This window comes from Pyrus communis, chromosome 6, assembly GCF_963583255.1.
Source record: "Pyrus communis chromosome 6, drPyrComm1.1, whole genome shotgun sequence".
NCBI classification, from domain to species: Eukaryota; Viridiplantae; Streptophyta; class Magnoliopsida; order Rosales; family Rosaceae; genus Pyrus; species Pyrus communis.
Window position 1 is genome coordinate 26,689,756 of NC_084808.1, and position 18,633 is coordinate 26,708,388.

The 18,633-nt window shown below is 38.7% G+C and overlaps 3 protein-coding genes across 3 annotated transcripts; 1 reads left to right on the top strand and 2 right to left on the bottom strand.

Annotated features, from left to right (window-relative positions):
- Nucleotides 1–1,520: 1,520 nt before the first annotated feature.
- Nucleotides 1,521–5,015, top strand: LOC137735921 (putative U-box domain-containing protein 42). Its single transcript, XM_068475273.1, has 3 exons — nucleotides 1,521–2,678; nucleotides 2,779–3,088; nucleotides 3,190–5,015. Exons 1-3 carry the CDS (start codon nucleotides 1,662–1,664, stop codon nucleotides 4,773–4,775), a joined length of 2,913 nt encoding a protein of 970 aa, XP_068331374.1. The 5' UTR covers nucleotides 1,521–1,661; the 3' UTR covers nucleotides 4,776–5,015.
- Nucleotides 5,016–7,492: 2,477 nt separating this feature from the next.
- Nucleotides 7,493–10,992, bottom strand: LOC137738194 (putative pentatricopeptide repeat-containing protein At1g68930). Its single transcript, XM_068477825.1, has 3 exons — nucleotides 8,479–10,992; nucleotides 7,892–7,997; nucleotides 7,493–7,729 (listed from the first exon to the last, which is right to left on the bottom strand). Exon 1 carries the CDS (start codon nucleotides 10,961–10,963, stop codon nucleotides 8,732–8,734), a length of 2,232 nt encoding a protein of 743 aa, XP_068333926.1. The 5' UTR covers nucleotides 10,964–10,992; the 3' UTR covers nucleotides 7,493–7,729; nucleotides 7,892–7,997; nucleotides 8,479–8,731.
- Nucleotides 10,993–11,706: 714 nt separating this feature from the next.
- On the bottom strand, nucleotides 11,707–15,812 carry LOC137736882 (transcription factor bHLH49-like). Its single transcript, XM_068476190.1, has 8 exons — nucleotides 13,664–15,812; nucleotides 13,352–13,564; nucleotides 13,218–13,283; nucleotides 13,042–13,110; nucleotides 12,713–12,784; nucleotides 12,415–12,615; nucleotides 12,166–12,253; nucleotides 11,707–12,084 (listed from the first exon to the last, which is right to left on the bottom strand). The coding sequence occupies exons 1-8, from the start codon at nucleotides 14,552–14,554 to the stop codon at nucleotides 12,047–12,049; spliced, it is 1,638 nt and encodes a 545-aa protein (XP_068332291.1). The 5' UTR covers nucleotides 14,555–15,812; the 3' UTR covers nucleotides 11,707–12,046.
- Between the last annotated feature and the right edge of the window lie 2,821 nt (nucleotides 15,813–18,633).

Below are 18,633 nucleotides of genomic sequence, written 5' to 3' on the forward strand. Positions count from 1 at the left end.
GTGGAAAAGTTGGTTCAGAAAAGCATTTATGTGTCATGCCGAATTTGTGACTCTCTCACACACGTTTTGTCTCCTGATACTGACGCTGTTCGTCTTAGGTTTTGTACTTAGTTGAACCTATTGATGATACTTATTTGTGTTTTTTTGCAAAATTGTATTAATCCGTCCATTTTCTTCACTACAAGTAAATGTTTTAATAATTTGTATATGCGTTTTTTTTTTCCCGTAAAAATGATATATGATTGATGAACTGAAATAAAGCACAACTTTTATTACGTACAAGCTAGTTAATTACATGCATGAATGCATGCATGTGCAGCTTCATGCACTACTATTATTGAACGAGTAGTGCTACACTTACCATTTATATGTACAATCTCTCTAATAGATTATAGAGGTAGGGCTCACCGACACATATGGATCTTATCTCTATTAAAAAAATGGTACAAATAGATGATATGAATAACATTTTTGTTATTGAACACACCACTACACAAATGACCAATCCACATAGATAGAAATTGTGTTTATTCATTTCTCACACACACACACACATATATATATTACAGTAAAATGTAATAAGGGTTTTCAGTGACGTAGCTACACACACACACACACACATATATATATGTGATAACGCTTTATAGTTATTCTAAATAACTTCGGAATAATACATTGATAGGGATGATTTTGACATTTTCGTGATTACGTATGTAGTGTTACAACTTGCACTGCAAGAAAGTCAAATAACCAACAGTGCTCGAATACTATATTGAAGTTCTGAAGAAAACTCTACCTTGTTAGACCCATTCAAAACCTTCGTTATAAAAAATGCAGACCGTAATTTTCTTACCAACGCAATCCTCAGGGCGTAGTGGAGAACGAAAGAATCATATAATAACAGCGTAACGCAATGGAAATCCTATCCTGTTGGAAGACTAGATGCAAAATTGACCAATACCAGCGGCTTTCTTAGGTGTCCATCAGAAGGAAATTTTTTAACCAAACCAGAAGCGACTGCTAGCTGACCAAATCTTGTGCACACCTGCTCCTAAGTATCCAAGTAAACGATAAGTACTTTCTGCACTGAGATTACAGAAACCTTCAAACGATTGTCGGTGACTGGTAATCGAAAGTCTCGCCTTTCCAGAGTCTTCTGCAGAGCAACTTCAATTTGATGTCGGTAGGAGCCTTCTGATGAACTCGTTTTCTTTTTCGAGCCTTTTACACTTCCTATGTGTCTGAGAATTATGAGTCTGCAGGGAAAAAAATAATAATAATAACAAGCCAATTTTCCGAGGTGCTAGACCGCGATAGAAACGTGATATTTCATTTTTGAGTACACATCATCGAAACTAATCAGCAGCAAAGTATAGCAGATATGTTACTGACTAGGATTAAGTAGATAGCATGAAAAAATTGAAGTGATTAACCTTTATTAACTTCATTAGTTGCAAATCATTTTTCAGTTAAAGCTACCATAAGCGGTACAAATTAACCTGTCTCGTTCTTCTCTTCAGCTCAAGGAAGATCGAAGTCCGATCGAGAGTCTTGCAGAGACCATATTGGCATCCATTTCAGAGATCGCAGTATCGGTATCAAGCCTCGAGGTGGGATGGGAATTTTTTATCGAAACTGCATGCTACCTATATCGAGCTTCCATGGCGATTATGGTGTTGAAGACGGCTGAAAACTGCCCAGAAAATGCAATGGAAATTCTGCAGTCGATATCCAAGAGTGTTTGTTTGGCCAAAGATCTTGTGGGGAGATGCCAAATAGGTGTCCAACCATTTTCAGTTGCTGAACTCAGGGTTATTATAGCAGAGCTGGAGGAGGTCGTTAAAGACATAGGAGAATGCTTGAGCATGATACCGCCATTTACATTTGGAGACCAAGAATACGCAGAAGTTGCAGTTCGGTCCCTTTCAAATGAGATGCAGAGTGCTCGCTTTAGAACTCAAGTGTCTCAGATCAATGAGCTCAATACAAAGATGTGGTCCTTGGAGGAGCAACTAAAGGAAGAACCAACAGCGACAGAAATGGATTTCTACTCCTTAAATTTTGAGATTTCCACAGAGAATCCTCACGTTTTGGATACACCTCAACTGGTTGAAATCCTTAAAAGCGCGAGTTGGGTAAGCAAAAGAAATGATGTGAACATGAGTGGATCTATAACGACATTGCCACAGGTGGGTGAATACATGGAGCCTCTGTATGAGAGTTTTTTCTGCCCACTGACAAAGAAGATCATGGATGACCCAGTAACCATAAGAAGCGGAGTGACATACGAGAGGAAAGCAATTGTTGAGTGGTTCGAGAAGTTCAATGGCTCTGAAGAAATCTTCTGCCCAACCACTGGCCAGAAGTTGGCAAGTAAAGATTTCAATTCCAATAAAGCTCTAAAATCCACAATAGCGGAGTGGAAGGACAGGAACGAAGCAGAGAGGATTAAGGTTGCCCGAGCAGCATTGTCCTTGGCTAGTTCAGAGCATATGGTGCTTGAAGCAGTAAAAGATGTGCACAGTATCTGCCAAAGGAACCCATACAATAAGATACAAGTTCGTAGTGTTGGAATATTGCCCTTGCTTGTTCAGTGCCTGGAGTACGAAGACAAAGATGTTATATGTGCAGTGCTCGAACTTTTGCAGCAACTGGCGGAAGATGATAACAACAGCAAGGTCGAATTTTAATTTCTTAATTTTTCATGAGAAACAACTAAATAAGACTAGAACAAACACTTGTTGGGTCCAACTTCTGACAGAGTGGTTTCTTGTGCAGGAAGAGATTGTGCAAACGATAAATATTTCAACTACAATCAAAATGCTTTCTAGTACTCACCAGTCCATAAGGCATGCATCATTGATGTTCTTACTTGAGCTTTCGAGATCACAATCATTCTGTGAGAAAATCGGATCAGTTACTGGAGCAATCTTTATGCTGGTCACAATTAAATACAGAAGGTATACCGATGTCTTTGCTTCGGAAAAAGCAGAAGAAATCTTGAGTAATTTAGAGCATTTTCCAAATAACATCAAACAAATGGCAGAAAATGGACTCATGGAACCCCTCCTAAAGAATATTAATGAAGGTAATTTTCGGAACTCCACAATCCAGCCAAGCATAAATAACTAAAGAACTTTTTACTAGAATCTAAAGAACTTTGTTTTGATTTAAACATTGAAATATCAGGTTGTGAAGAGATGAAGATAGAGATGGCAAGTTACCTCGGGGAAACTGTTGTTGGACAAGACCAAAAAACATACGTTGCTGAGAAGGCCTCTCCTGCTCTCATCGAAATGGTACGTAACGGAAATACAATGGCCAGAAGGGCAGCATTCAAAGCTCTGGGGCAACTCTCATTGTACCACCCTAATGGAAAAATACTTCAAGAAGCTGGAATTATACAAGTCATGGTTGAAGAGATGTTCATTCGGAAAATTCAAAACGAACCAATGGACTCAACAAGTGAAGCAGCTGCAATCCTTGCAAACATATTTGAGTCCGGGCTTGAGCTTGAGAACCTCCCCGCTAATTCTCATGGTCACACTTTGACTTCTGACTATGTTGTGTGCAACATCATCTACACGCTCAACAACGCAACCACAGATGAACTAAGTAACAACCTTATTAGAATTCTTCTGTTGATTGCCGAGATCCCCAGATCAGCAGCGACCATTGTCTCGACGGTAAAAGAGACTGAAGCAAGCTACACGCTCATTGAACTCATCAACAACCCACACGAAAAACTTCACATCGCAGCGATCAAGCTACTGACTGTTCTTTCACCCCATATGGGCCACCTACTATCAGAAAGACTCTGCAAAACCAGAGGCCAGCCTGAGAACCTTATCCATAAACCAACTGAAACAACCCTCATCTCCGAGAAGCATGCAGTTTCAGCAAAATTTCTAGCGCAACTTCCCCACGACAACCTGACACTAAACCTAGCTCTTCTATACAATAACACAGTGCCTACAATCCTGCAAGCTATCAGTCAAATACAAGGAGATGTCACATCAAGCAGGTTCGAAAGCGCGTACTTAGAAGGCCTAGTGGGAATTCTAGTCAGATTCACAACAACGCTATACGAACCCCAAATACTGTTTCTAGCAAGAACCCACAACTTCACTTCAGTATTCACAGAGCTGCTCATGAAAACATCAAGTGATGAAGTTCAGAGGTTATCAGCAATCGGGTTGGAGAATCTTTCCACAGAGTCAATAAAACTATCAAAACCGCCACAAATCAAGAAAAGCAAGTCCTTGTACCTGCCCAAGTACCTACCTTGTGGATCACCGAGGAGGAGGAAAACACCGCTGTGCCCGGTTCACAGAGGGGTATGTTCTTCACAAAACTCATTCTGCATAGTTGATGCGAAGGTGGTTGAGAGGCTGTTAGTGTGTTTGGGGCATGAGAATGCAGAAGTTGTCGAAGCTGCATTGTCTGCAATATGTACATTGTTGGATGACAAAGTTGATGTCGAAAAGAGTGTGATCATGCTGAGGGAGGCTAATGCTGTGCAGCATGTTTTGAATGTGGTGAAAGAGCACAGGAAAGAGGGGCTGTGGCAGAAGTCGCTTTGGGTGATTGAGAAGTTTTTGAATAAAGGCGGGGATAGTAAGTCGGCTTCGGACATATCAAACGACAGGGTTTTGCCTGCTGTACTGGTGAGTGCTTTCCATCATGGAGCTGGAGAAACCAGGCAGATCGCTGAGAAAATTTTAAAGCATTTGAATAAGATGCCCGATCTCTGTGCTTCCAGCCGTACCATGTAAAACGTTCATGCTCACAAAGCATACATGCCATGTAGTGAATCTATTTTTTGATACAAGCGATACTCGGAGAGGGGCGATTCGAACTTGGGGACCTCGAGTGCAAGGTAGAATATTTTTAACATACAAGCTTCTTACGGCATCTTGTAAATTGTAAATGAAGTTTGATTGTTTTGCCTAATCTTTTTCTCTTTTTCTTTTTTATTATTTGATTGTGTATTGATATATAGGTTCAATCCAGATCCAAATAGATTAAATCACACTCATTCAGAAGCAATTAAGTGCACTCGCGTTTTCGTTATTTTTTTGGTTATTTTTTCCTCACATTTGTTTAATAAGCCATAAGCAAAAGTTGATTTTTAAAGGAAGAACCAAATTTTGTTTGGATAATAAATTATTGGATTTGGATTGAAGTTTTCTTTTTGTATTTTGGATGAAAGTTTCAAAGTATATTTCTGAATAAACAATTTTTCAGAAAAATAAAATAAATTTAAGAGGCATCGTTGTTACAGCATGTCACATTAAAAAACCGAACAAATAAGATTGACATGATAAGATTCACCGAAACGACAACAAACAAGGCACAAGGGAGGAATTTTGACTCCATTGTTTTACATACACCAAACACTTTCGTGAAGAAGTTTTTAACTCAGTTGTTTAAGAGCATACGCCAGCACACTTGAATTCCCGGATTTGATCCAGTTTTCACACATATCAAAATATAAAAATAAGTAAATAAACACTTTCCTCGGCAAGTTGGCAAAAGCAAATCCTCCTTAATCCTTAGACATGAAGCGGGTCTTGGCCGGCACTTTAAAATTGACAATATAATTCCAGCTGATGATCCAAAAATCAAATGTTGTCCATTGACCAATACTTTGATGTCCAACAATATTGTTTCAAGCTTTTGTATTTAGCCTCCATCTTACAACCTATTACAACATTTATACACGCATCTTTGTCTCCAACATAATAATTTGAACTAAACTTTTACATCACTTGCATTGCCGGCATGAGATGCTTTTGAAAAATTCAATATTTTTAAGGGAGTTTTAACGAAAAGGCTACGGTACTGTTCACTTTAACGAAAAACCACATTTTTACACTAAAAAATCAATCTTGGTACTATTCACTTTACTCTTTATTTTGTCCTTATCATTAAAACTCAAAGTTTTCAAGCCCTTTTCATTAGTTTTCCTTATTTTTTTAATGATCTCAGGCCTCTTTATATGCTTTGATCTTGAGTAGCTGAGCCTAACACCAATAGGGTTTCATTTCTACATACAGACTCGATCGAGAAAAGAACTGATTTGTTTGGAATATTCTCTGATTTCTAAAGAAATGGCTTCTTTTTCGATAGAGGAGTTTGTTGGGGACGGGGTTCTGAAAGGAATGATTCTGAAGCTGCTAGATGAAGGCTGGGATGATGTACCGACCTTGAAGATCATGAATACAGATGATATGGATGCATTAAACATGACACAACTGGAGAAGGTTAGGTATTTAGACGCTTATTCAAAAATGTTTTACATTCGGTTCAGTAATCATCTCCTTAACCTATGAACATCTGAGTATGAATCTAAAAGGCATGTCTTGTAATCACCATATCAATCTGCTTCCAAGGCATTTATTTTATTATTATTATTTCTCTAGGATGCATTGGAAATTAGGTCATACCTGCACGACCGCACTTTGATGCAATATGGAGATAGGCTTGAGTCCAGTGGGAAATGTCTGTCCGAGCTCCTTAGCTTAAGCACTGTAGATCTTTCTTCTCAGTTTGGCATGAAGCGTGGTCATATTGCCCGTTTCATGGACAGAACTGGTGCTTGTGCAGATCACCTACCAAAGTCTCATCCTACCCCTGCTGCAACAGAAAGAATGGGCTTACCGTCGAAAAATACTAGGATTCAAAGGAGTTTTCAATCTGTAAACTCTCAAAAGATCCAGAGTAAATTAACAACAAGAACTAGTTCAATTAACAGCAAATCTCTAGAACAATCACTGGCGAGTTTTAAGATCAAAGATGGATACATCTTCAAAGGGATCGTTGCTATGGAGCCAGCCGATCCTAGATTATGTGGTTGTATACAACCCGCTCCTGTAGTTGACAAAGTTGCACCATACTCTACCATTGAAAACATCTCGGTTCAGAAGTTGACACCAGAGTATAAGATTGGAATGGAGCATTTGGTGAAAACCAAAACACCTCCGATGAAGGCTTCAGAACTGTGGAGAAACAAACCAACAGTGATTCTCTGCATTCGACGTCCAGGGTAAATCTTTTACTCTGCGTTACAACATTTCTTCGTTTAACAGATCATGGTTTGTCCATTATGTCAGGTGCTAAATTTTCTGTCATTATTAACTCAGACAAGTAGGAGGTACCGTTGATCATAATTTTCATATAGGGGTGTATTAAGTAAATATAAGACACTTTAAAGACAGAGATTCATAAATTAAAATGAAGAGACACATGATGCAAGTATATTGCTATAGAATGTTATCGTTGCCTTACGGTCCAAAAGGAAGTACATGAAACAGACAAAAATAATGTATGACCGTGAAAAGTTGGCTCGACTCTACCATGAGAAACAGGGTTTTCCAAAAGCTATATCTAATTCAGTAATTCTACGTCAAGGTATGACGCATCTTTCTTGAAACTAAGTTCTTTTGTATATATTGAACTTGAAACAGGTGCATCATGTGTAGGGCTGAAGCTCACCAGCTATATGCCAAAAAACCCATATTTGATTCACTGGGAGTTCAACTACTTGCAGTTCTTCATGAGCATATGGAGTCAGAGGTATAACTACATTTAATTTCTAGCTCTTACCATTAACTTTGGATGACGTATTGTTCTGATGCAGATAAAAGACTTCTGGCCTCGATATTGGGGTGGTGTTGTATTGTATGATCGTGGAATGGAATTCTTCAAAGCACTTGGTGGAGGGAAACTGCTCAAGGAAAAATTCCTGTCAGGTTTTGTTTTCAACCCTCGAGCAAGAGCAAATTACAAGCGTGCAAAAGCTATGGGGATACAGCAAAACTTCAAAGGAGAAGGTGAAATTAAGGGGGGGCTTTTTGTAGTTGGCAGTGGAAGGAGTGGCATTGCATACCAGTTTATCGAGAGGAACTTCGGTGATTGGGCACCTCCAGCTGAAGTTATTGAAATCTGTGCTCAGTTGCAGGTAATTCTTCTTGGACTTTGAATTCTTCCCGAGTCTGCATCAATGATAAATTTATATTTAACAGCTCATCTTTAACGTAATGCAGAACCAACAAGAAGCTCAAGATGACTCTTATAAGAGATCACAGCAGTCCGAATGAAAGTTAGATGACTATTTTCTGCGCACGCCTGAGATTCACAATGAATAAAAACATATATCTTGTAATTCCAGGATAGACAACGTATTACTTCTTATGATTCGTTTATTACAGATGTTGCTTGTACTATTTGTATGGAGTGTAAAGACGTGAGTTTATTGGAAATGCAATTCATTTAACAAACAGTTCAGAAAATCCTTAAGAACCTTCTTTTAAACTTGCAGCAATCAATTTATCTGAGTAAACATTGCATTGATCGAGTTAGCAAAGGGTCCGCAGAGATAGTCCTTCAAAACATAATCCAATAAGTCACCAAGTGATGTTTAATGACTTGCCCTCTCAACCTGAAACAAGTAGAACATGTTTTATCATAACTTACATCTCCAAGTGATGTGATCCTCCTTCTATGGAGCTTGAGCATAGCTGTTGGAATCTTGATATAAAAACATTTCCAGTTCATAACCTTGCAAGTATTCAGAATCTCAGATAAAAAGAAAGTTCTTGCAGGATGGTCGCTTCATTCACAACAGCTCTCAATTGCATTTGTATTTGTGTAACAAATATCTTCTCAAATCAAGGAAATTATATGGTTTGACAATCCTCTCCAGCAGCTTTTGACACTCACAATCTCATCACCAGAAATCTCCGCATGAACAAGTTCCGTCTTTAAATAGATGGTACCGGACAGCATCTCTTACAAGAATCTCTCTCTTGGTGATCTTGGAAATGTATTTAGTGGCATTGTGGCAATCCCCACACACTCGAAGGTTTTTAACTACTCGTATGGGAAGGCAAGGAGGAAGAAATATCAATCCAAACGCAATTGCGAGCTTCTCACTGTGGTAATTAAGCATCTTCATTTTTTCTGATTCCTCAACATCATGAAGAACAGAACTCATATCTGGCTCATACCCCTCTTCTATCATTTTTCTATTCAGTTCCTCCAGCTTAGCATATATCTGATCCGAAAATGGACTTGATTGGTCATCTGCTGAAAAGATGTGCACTCTGTTCTTATATTTGATCCAACTGCACCCCGGTTCTTTTCTAGCCCCCATATCCCTCATTCCTCTCCTCAATTTGGCCACCTCATCCCATTCCCCTTTGGCAGCATAGATGCTTGAAAGCAAGATATAGCTTGCAGCATTCTGGGGCTCTAATTCTAGAAGAGATTCAGCTGCCCATTTACCAATTTCCACATTACGATGAAGTCTACACGAGCTCAACAAGGTGGCCCAACCAATTGCATCAGGACGGATTGGCATCTTATTTATGAAGCTTTTTGCTTGTTCTAATCTTCCAGCTCGGCTGAGAAGATCAATAATGCAAGTGTAGTGATCCACAATTGGTGTAATTCCATGTTCTTTTACCATTGATTCAAAATACTGATGCCCTTTCTCCACTAGTCCTGCTCTACTGCAAGCTGAAAGAACCCCTATGAAAGTAACTCCATCGGGTTTCAAACCATGGGCTAACATCCTTTCAAACAACTCAATTGTCTCATAAACTTTTCCAAACTGGGCATACCCTGAAACCAAGGCCGTCCACGAGACTTCATCCCTGATTTTCATCTCATCGAACAGCCTATGGGAGTCTTCGATGCTTCCGCATTTACCATATAATGTGACCAGTGCATTTGAAACTGTAACAAAAGACATCAAACCCGAAGCTAGAGCTTGGCCATGGAACTGGGCACCTTCTTCTAAGCTTGCTAGGTTTGCACATGAGCTAATTACACTTCCCAGGGTAAAATCATCTGGTTCAACCCCGCTTCTCTGCATATCACAAAAAATTCTTACAGCTTCTTCACTGTACCCATTTTGTCCATAACCCACAAGCAGTGCAGTCCACGATACTACATTCTTGCGGCTCATTCTCTTGAAAACTGTTTCCGCAGATTTTATGCTTCTACATTTGCAATACATGTCAACAAGAGCACTACCAACAAAGATGTTATCTATAAAATCAGTCCTAATGATATACGCATGAACTTGCTTGCCCTCTTCCAAGGCAGATAGGCTTCCACATGCGGTCAGTACGCTACCAAATGTATATTGATCCATACTTAAGCCTTGCCATCTCATTTCTCTAAACTTATCAAGTGCTTTTCCGCCTGCCCCATTTTGGTTAAGCCCGCTAATCATTGTGGTCCACGAAATTGAATCTTTTTCAGGCATTTCACTAAACAAACATTCAGATTCTTCAATCAATCCACTCCGTAAAAGCCCGGTGATAAGCGTATTATACATAACCACATTTCTCTCTGATATTGAATCAAAAACCCGCTTTGCATACAAAATTAACCCCACTTTCGAGTACATGTCCACCAAAGGACTGCCAACAAATACATACGATTCAAACCCAAATTTCACTATCTGCCCATGAAGCTGTCGACCCAAGTTCACACATCCCTGACTCGACGAAAGCACAAGCATCGTGGAGAAAGTAATCCGGTTCAAATTACCCGGCCCGTCCCTTAACATCAAGCTATAAACTCTCACAGCCTCAGCAACGAAGCCACATGACGCATGCCCCGAAATAACTGAATTCCAAGACACCCCATCTCGGCTCGGCATTCGATTGAAGATATCTTGCATCTCAGAAATGTGACCCGATTTAGAGTAAACGGAGAGAATGGCATTCCATGAGAAAAGGGTTCGGTGAGGGATTTGGTCGAACACATGGCGGGCATAGCTTAAGTTGCCCAATTTGCCGTAGGTAGTAACGAGATTGTTGAGAAGAAAGGTTTCGGGATTAGTCACGGTTTTGACAATGTGGCAATGGAGCTTTCTGGCTTGCGCATGGTTTCCTGCTTGGCTGCAGAGCTTGAGTAAGTTGCAGTAGTAGTTTGAGGAAGACGACATCACCGAAAGGCCTTTGGCGGCAAACAGAAGTTAATTGTACCTTACAGTAGTTTGTGATTCCATGTGTTCGTGCTTATAGTAAGCTAGAGGAGGTCATATATTTTTTTTTCTTTTTTTTTTAATATAAAATGTTTGTGGAAGTAAATATTCAAATCATAATTCCAAAATATGTTTTCAAATTTTATCTATCTAGTCATTGTGTTACGAGGTGTGAATTAGGTCAGTCGGTTAACATCTCTCGCTTCTTAATATGTCTCTCGAACCGTAAGTTATAACAATTCAAAATGTCGTTAAGCCATATTGAAAGTAAGTGAAGAAATGCGCTAACATTGGATAAAATGTTCGATTCCCCTCCATTGTAACCGAAAAACATACAAGACGCATAAATAAATGAAATATATGTTAAAAATAGAGAGTTATTATTAATTTATTAGCACTCAAAAAATCTCATTTGGCACTCTAAACTTTCTATAATTAAAAAGAAAAATACACTTATGAGGAGTGTAAAATGAGTTTTTTGGAATGCTAATTATAGTTCCCTAAAAATATAACAAGATGAGAGAAGAAGTAATTATAAACTACTCTTTAGTAGGAAATTCCGAGCTTAGTGACGTTTTAAAATTCATACAGTCAACCTATTTTTTAAGATTCGTACAACCAACCCCACTTAGTAGGATAACGCTCGACTGTTTTTGTATGTGGATTTGAATGACATATAATTAACATAAAACAGCTTGTAAATCTAAAATTAACAAAAACACTACCAGCATTCTCATTGAAAATTTCTTGTTACTGCCCATCTCTATTTCTGTACATTCTGATCCACTCCCTTGAACACAAACAAATTCACCTTTTCTGCCTATATACCATCATATAATGCTTCTTATAATATCAAACATGTCATCTACTTCTGCATTATATTTCTACAGATCGCCGGAAGCTTCGAATTTGACGGCTTGAGCTTCCGGCGTCATCACAGGTGATGGGAAAAGAGAATTATCATGATCATTGTTATTTCTTCAAGGTAGTATTGTGCATATATGGGGGCGGTACAGTGTCGTGGCATAAATATGAATCGTATAATCAAAGTTCAACTTTCATCTGGCCCGGTGGCGCTGATCCTGCAATTTTTGGAAGAGAAATTAGCTGAAGACACGGGAGATATCGGAGAAATCTTGTTCGTAAAACCTAATGATGCATACCATCCACATCTTGGCTACTGGGGGGAGTACCGGCTCCATAGCTCATCTGGACAACGTTGTGGAGCTCATCCTCCCACACATTTGGTAGCTGTAGCCAAACGTAGGATTATGAATTTCAGTCGTAACATTATAAGACACACTGAAAGCTGAGCAGACGAATAACATTCAGGTGTAAATGGTTTATGGGATGTTATCCGGTTCAACATGGAAATTCGTTTAACACGATTTTAGCCATCGTTTGAAAGATACCTGAGAAGGCTCCTTGAACCCTCCAGCGATAGGTGTCATTTGGGAACCCATGGCTCTCCGAAGTAGATCAGAGGAGCTCCCCATCCCGCAAAGGCCAGCTTGGATAAGTCCTGGTTGAGATGGATGTAGTTGTGGATAAGCCACAGGCATATCGGGAGAAAACCCCAGCGTCGATGAAGGTCCGACCCGTGACAGAAGGATCTGTGTGGAAATTAATGTACTAGGGTGAATCAGATGGCGAACATACATGCAGAAGATTTCTTCTACACTCCCATGGAATGTAGGTAAAATGACTTACGTCTTTTGCAAGGAGGCCTTCAATGTCAAAATCGAGTCGCGGATTCACTGTTGCCAGCTTCATTGACAAAAACTACAAGACGAAGAAGTCACTGTCAGATGTGATTGAGTACCTTTTTACTAACGTTTTAGCTCCTCATATATTATTTGCAACCTTTTTCTTAGAAGCAAGACCTTACCAACATAACAAGTTATGGATAGGTCTTATCCATAAACAAAATTTGCAGAAAGTTAAGCACCCAAGTCTACCAACGAAAACTTAAAGAGATCAACTCCGATCCAACAGGCAGGACAGATCAATTACCAGATATACTGAGAAAGTTTTCATACCTCAACCTGCCGTTGTAAAGATTGTACATAGTTAATGATTTCGTCCAGCATCACTGCCTTCCCAGTTACCTGCAATAACCAGTTGATTTTCATAAACAGAAAGTAGGCGACTCTCGGGTGAGAATATGACACAAATTAGTTATATTTAAGTATTAATTCCAGCAAGAGAAGACAACCTTGCTGCATCCGGGCACAAGATCTTGAAGAAACTTCATCCTCTCACTGATTTTCTCCCTTCTGACCTGTTGCAAAAACCGATCAACTCCCACCCTAGTGTAATGATGAAACGAATTTCGACATGATATCTTACTCTTTCTGCGAGACTGTGACTATTTGTTGCCTGGCCTCTTCGAGCTCTAACGTGAATATAATCTTCTTTTGGCGGATCGGATGCCTGAGACCCTTGTTTTCCCGTCTTGTTGGGAGTTGAAGCTGGTTGTTGCTCTCCCTTCTTTTGAAATTCAGTAGTATCCATTGCCGATTCACAGGGTGGTTGTGCATTGGCCTGATCAAGCTCATTAGCCTGCCATCAAAGATAAATTAACCAACATGAATACTGAATAACGAAACATGAATACTGAATAACGAAAGAAAAAAGGCACTTTTCAAGATGATGGTTTACCTGCCCACTCCTTTTCCTTTTCTTAGAGCCCTTAGAAGATGGTTCTGCACCCTCCAGCATAGATGCTTCCTCTTGACCAGCACCAACACCACTGCTGTAATCAGCTTCATCGGACTCGTTACCAGACCCGCCAATAGCGTGTTTTGCTTCATCACGAGATTTAGCAAGACTCTGACTTTTCTTTTCATTCTTCAGTGGGCTCCCTTCAGTTGTCCCTTGCTCCAGAGGGAAAGAAACATCTCCATTTAGCTCAGTCCTTTGAGATTGAACACCGGAAACTCCTTTCGACCCATTACCGGCTACAAGTTCTTGCGTCCATGGCATCATTCCCCCATCCCTAGAATACATACTCATGGTTTCAGGAACACCAAAATGGTTCACCATGTCACTAACATTCCCACCATTGAAGCACGAGAACCTCGCAGCACGCTCGATGAATGCAGAATCGGCTGGAAACTGAGACAAGCTCTGTGGGAGCACTCCAGGCCCATTTGGCAAGAAAATTTCCCCTTTCAACATCGAATTCGGCGGATTCCAAGACATATCAAGTGCTCTATCAATGCCACTTCTCAATGAAACAGGAATACCTTTCCTAATTCCTATTGAGTCCGAAGTGCTTGCACTGTTCTGAACATTCATGTCACAAAACCCCAATTCCTGTGAACTGGTTGGGTGATCCCAGAGTGTCGGGTTAAACGATTCCGCCATTGAAGCCGAGGACCGAGAAGACGAACCAACTGCCAAACAATTTCCAGTGGGAACCAAGCCCATGGATGTAGTTGTGAGATTGGAGCCACCAAATCTCCAGTCTGGTGTAACCCCAGGTGAAAAATTCATAGGATCATCATTCCTATTCTCTAATTCAAATTTATCTTGGTCACCCAAATCCATATTTTCTCTAACAGAACACCAAAAGTAGCCAAAATCTCCCAATTTTGACCACCCCAATTAAAACCCTAGAACCCTAATTTCAATTTGACTAAAACAGCAGAGAAAAAAGCAAATTAAAAACAGGGGAAGTAAGGGAAAGTATAATTTAACTCAAATAATCTCAAAAACGTGAACTTTAAATTTGCAATTGAAGAAACTTCAAGCAGCTCTGAGAAAAATGACCTCAGGAAACCCCAAAAGTAAAGAAATCACGTGCTATATGAAGATAACTACACAAAGAAAAGGGCTTTGGGAGAAAGATCCAGACTTGAATTCAATTAACGAGCAGGAGAATTCCAAAACAGTGAAACAAAACCCATGTACCTAAAAAAACAGTACCAAATATCACTCCAAAGTACAGCTACCATTTCCAATGACCACTCAAATTTGCAGTACCAAATTTGATAAGGGGAAGCAGTCCCAAGGCAGAAGGCTAAAACAAGACAGTTGGAAGAAAGGGCAGGTAAAAGTGTAGGGGAGAGGCAGTCAATTAAATAAAGAACATTGATTTCAGCATAATAAATGCCCTATTCAAAACCCTAGTAAGAGTTGCAGGAAACCCTCTGCTTAGAGGGAGAGAAAGAGACCCAACTCAAAAGTGGTAATTAGAAAGAAACCCATTTGAGATTCTGTGCTACTTTTGGCTCTCTGTCCTGCATTCCAGCTCTCTACTTGAAGCAATCTTTTATTCAATTTGGGTTTTGGGTTGGCTTTGTTCAAAACCCCTTCCTGTTTTTAAGCTCAGCAGCTCTGGTTACACTCGCTGTCACACAACCAAAAAACAGGAGAGAGAGAGAGAGAGAGAGAGAGAGAGAGAGAGAGCTGCATATAAAAGCAAAGGCTTTAAAGTTGTAGAGAGAGAACAAGAAAACAGGTTCCTTTTGATGGGAGCTCGATTGGAGTAGATAAATGGGTAGTTTAAGCCATTCCAGCTTTCTACTTGAAGCAATCTTTTATTCAATTTGGGTTTTGGGTTGGCCTTGTTCAAAACCCCTTCCTGTTTTTAAGCTCAGCAGCTCTGGTTACACTCGCTGTCACACAACCAAAAAACAGTAGAGAGAGAGAAAGAGAGAGAGAGAGAGAGAGAGCGAGAGCTGCATATAAAAAGCAAAGGCATTAATGTTGTAGAGAGAGAACAAGAAAATAGTTTCCTTCTGATGGCAGCTCGATTGGAGTAGATAAGCCACAAGCAGTGATGAGTTACCCAGGCAAAAATGGGTAGTTTAAAAATGGGCAGTTTAAGCCATTTTGATGAGTTACCCAGGCAAAAATATGTTCAATATTGTAGCTAATTGAGTAGTTAAAATTTGCCAACACCCCAATTTTGAAATTGCCATGGAGTCTCAAGTTTCTATTCGTAGAACATGGATTCTCTTCGAATCCATGCATCTTAATTCTAGGGATTCATCAATACGAACCATTGAATTTAGATTCAACAGCTACAAATAGGGGTCCACTATAAAGTTATAATAATTTTAACCATTAGATCAAATTTCAATGACCCCGATTGATAGATCCCTTGAATTATGATGCATGGATCAGAGATGATCCATGTCCCTATTTATAATAAAGTATTTCATGTGAAGGAAGAAGACAAAAGTAAAAGATAAAAGTAGATGTTAGAGATGAAAATAAAATAATAATAAAATTTGCCTACTTCGTTTGCCTATTTCAGTGAAGTGACACACTTTTTATGAGGTAATTGAGTATGCAACTTGTCACACTAGTCCTTATAGTACATTTTTGCGTATGCCCTTTGCACACTATTGGAGATGTAGAGGAGTAGGCAAATGAGTAATCAAACTCTTTTTTATGGGAGTACGATTCTTTATCCTTCCCCCCTTCAATCTCCCCTCACTTTTTTTTTTTTTCCTCTCTTTATAAAAAAGTCAACATCAGATATTAACGTGGCTTAATCGTGACATTCAAATATAAGGAGTTGGAGGGGAGGGAGATTTGAATGAGAGAGAATTCTACTCTCTTTTGAGTTTTGACGAGTCATATAGGCAAAATCAAGCACCAATAGAGTAATCAATTGAGTAGGCAAACTTTGCTTACTCCCTCGAAGTAAACAGGGTTGCCTGCCACTATTACACGGGTAAGCAAAAGTATTCCATGTGACGAGAACAAGACAAAGTTAAAAGATAAGTAAATATCAAATGTGAAAAAAATCGAACCGAACTAAAATTGACCCAAACGGAATCAAACAATAATTTCAGTTTGATTTTTGGTTTTAACGAAAAATCAAACCGATGGAAACCGAATCCACCCATACAGTTTTAGGTCTGCATGGAGGATTAGAGATGATGCTTTTAGAGAGGGAGAAAGATAAGAGTATTGACAATTGGCAAGGGTCTTGCTTTTATACCCACGCCTACATAAAGAAGAGAGCTCTTGATGATTAACCACCGCACTGACCGCACTGACACGGTAAAATATAAATAACACTCTCCCTTCTCCTCCCCAAAACCCAAATCTTTACTTTTACTTACTCACTTTAACCAATCTCTTTATTTTACTTGAGTTTTCTTTATTATAAGTGATATTAATACGATTCTAAGTTACACAAAAAAGCGAGAGAGTTAAACTTGAAACGCAATGAATTAAAGAGAAAATTCTTAACTCATCGAGACAATTCTTCATTTATTTATTTAAATTACTTGGGTGTTTGTTTTTTTTAAACTCTGTTGTATTCGATCAAGTTGAATAATTGCATTAGCTTAAGCAGACTCATTGCATTGTTCTTCATTGCACCTTGGGACATGAGCTTAATAACATCTTTAATCTGGTTTGTTTGATCAAGGGCCTCAAATCTAACTCATTTTTCTCACTGCATTTTCTAATGGAATAATTAATAGTCAATTAAGAAACTAATTAAGCCATCTGGTTTATGTACCCTGCATTATTGTTTGGGAAGATCTATGCTATCTTCATCTTGATAGCTTGACCATCTTATATTAGCAGAGTAGCACATTTTGATGTATCTGTTTGTTTTATGGTGGATCCTATTATATACATTTAGCGGAAAGTGATTTTCATACTTCATTTTTTTCGTCCGCATTATTCCTTTTTGGCCTTTTTTTTTTTAATAAAAAAAAAAAAAAACAATGTACAAACAAAGAAAGGGATGTAGAAAGAGATATACGCCTCATGATCTAATCATCCAAAACAGTATTAAAATCTTTATTTTTGAACAAGTTGTACTAGAGATATTTTAGTGTGCTAGAACACAGGACAATGGATCACATATTACTACAATTTGTAAAAATTATTTTTTTCAAGTGTTCTTGTAATTATATAATCAATGTAATGTATGAACTTGTATTTCAAGCACACTGAAAAATCTGTCCTACCTAAAGGTCATGCAAGAACTATTGAAAAAACAGGAATTGGATCATCTCCTGAGCAGGAGATCAAGATCCTCCTGACCCACTAACATGGACCGTTGAATTTTGATTTAACGGTTACAAATAGAGGACCTCTCTAAAAGTTATAATAATTGTAACCGTTTGATCAAAATTCAACGGTCCATGTTAGTAAATTAGGAGGATCGTGATCTCTCAGGAGGGGATCCAATTCCGAAAAAACATGAGTCGTAGTATAGTAGCTATGGCTTACCATTGATGGACTGTCCCTCTCTCTCTCTCTCATGTCATTATTAGTTGGCATTGGGACTTGCAATCACAGTGACCCAAGCCTTAGAATAATGGAATCTCCCCTCCACTCTCTTTCTGAAAATGATAATTTTAATGAAAAAGTTTTCCGGTTCATTTTAATTAAAAATTATATTTTAAAATTAAAAAATTAATTATAATACTATTTATTTTGTTTTTTATTTTATCTTTTTCGTTAAAACTTAAAGTTTTCAAACATTTTTTATTAATTTTCTATTTAAAAAATCCTAATCTCTTTAAACCTTCAAGCTATAAACAATACAAATTTGACTAAATAGGGACGTGCATGATTAATTTGTGTTCATTTGGTTTTTTAACTAGTTCTGTTTGAGGGAAATTCTTTGGTTTGTACTCTGAATTATCATA

What these genes read in the sequence shown, in the direction of transcription:
- LOC137736882 (XM_068476190.1), bottom strand. Translation starts at nt 14,554, where the DNA reads ATGGATTTGGGTGACCAAGATAAATTTGAATTAGAGAATAGGAATGAT. An exon ending in CTTTACAACGGCAGGTTGAG is followed by an intron (nt 12,785 to 13,041) that starts GTATGAAAACTT and finishes TTCGTCTTGTAG; the next exon opens with TTTTTGTCAATGAAGCTGGC. An exon ending in AAGGCCTCCTTGCAAAAGAC is followed by an intron (nt 12,616 to 12,712) that starts GTAAGTCATTTT and finishes ATTTCCACACAG; the next exon opens with ATCCTTCTGTCACGGGTCGG.
- LOC137738194 (XM_068477825.1), bottom strand. Translation starts at nt 10,963, where the DNA reads ATGTCGTCTTCCTCAAACTACTACTGCAACTTACTCAAGCTCTGCAGC.
- LOC137735921 (XM_068475273.1), top strand. Translation starts at nt 1,662, where the DNA reads ATGGCGATTATGGTGTTGAAGACGGCTGAAAACTGCCCAGAAAATGCA. An exon ending in AAGATGATAACAACAGCAAG is followed by an intron (nt 2,679 to 2,778) that starts GTCGAATTTTAA and finishes TTTCTTGTGCAG; the next exon opens with GAAGAGATTGTGCAAACGAT. An exon ending in CCTAAAGAATATTAATGAAG is followed by an intron (nt 3,089 to 3,189) that starts GTAATTTTCGGA and finishes TTGAAATATCAG; the next exon opens with GTTGTGAAGAGATGAAGATA.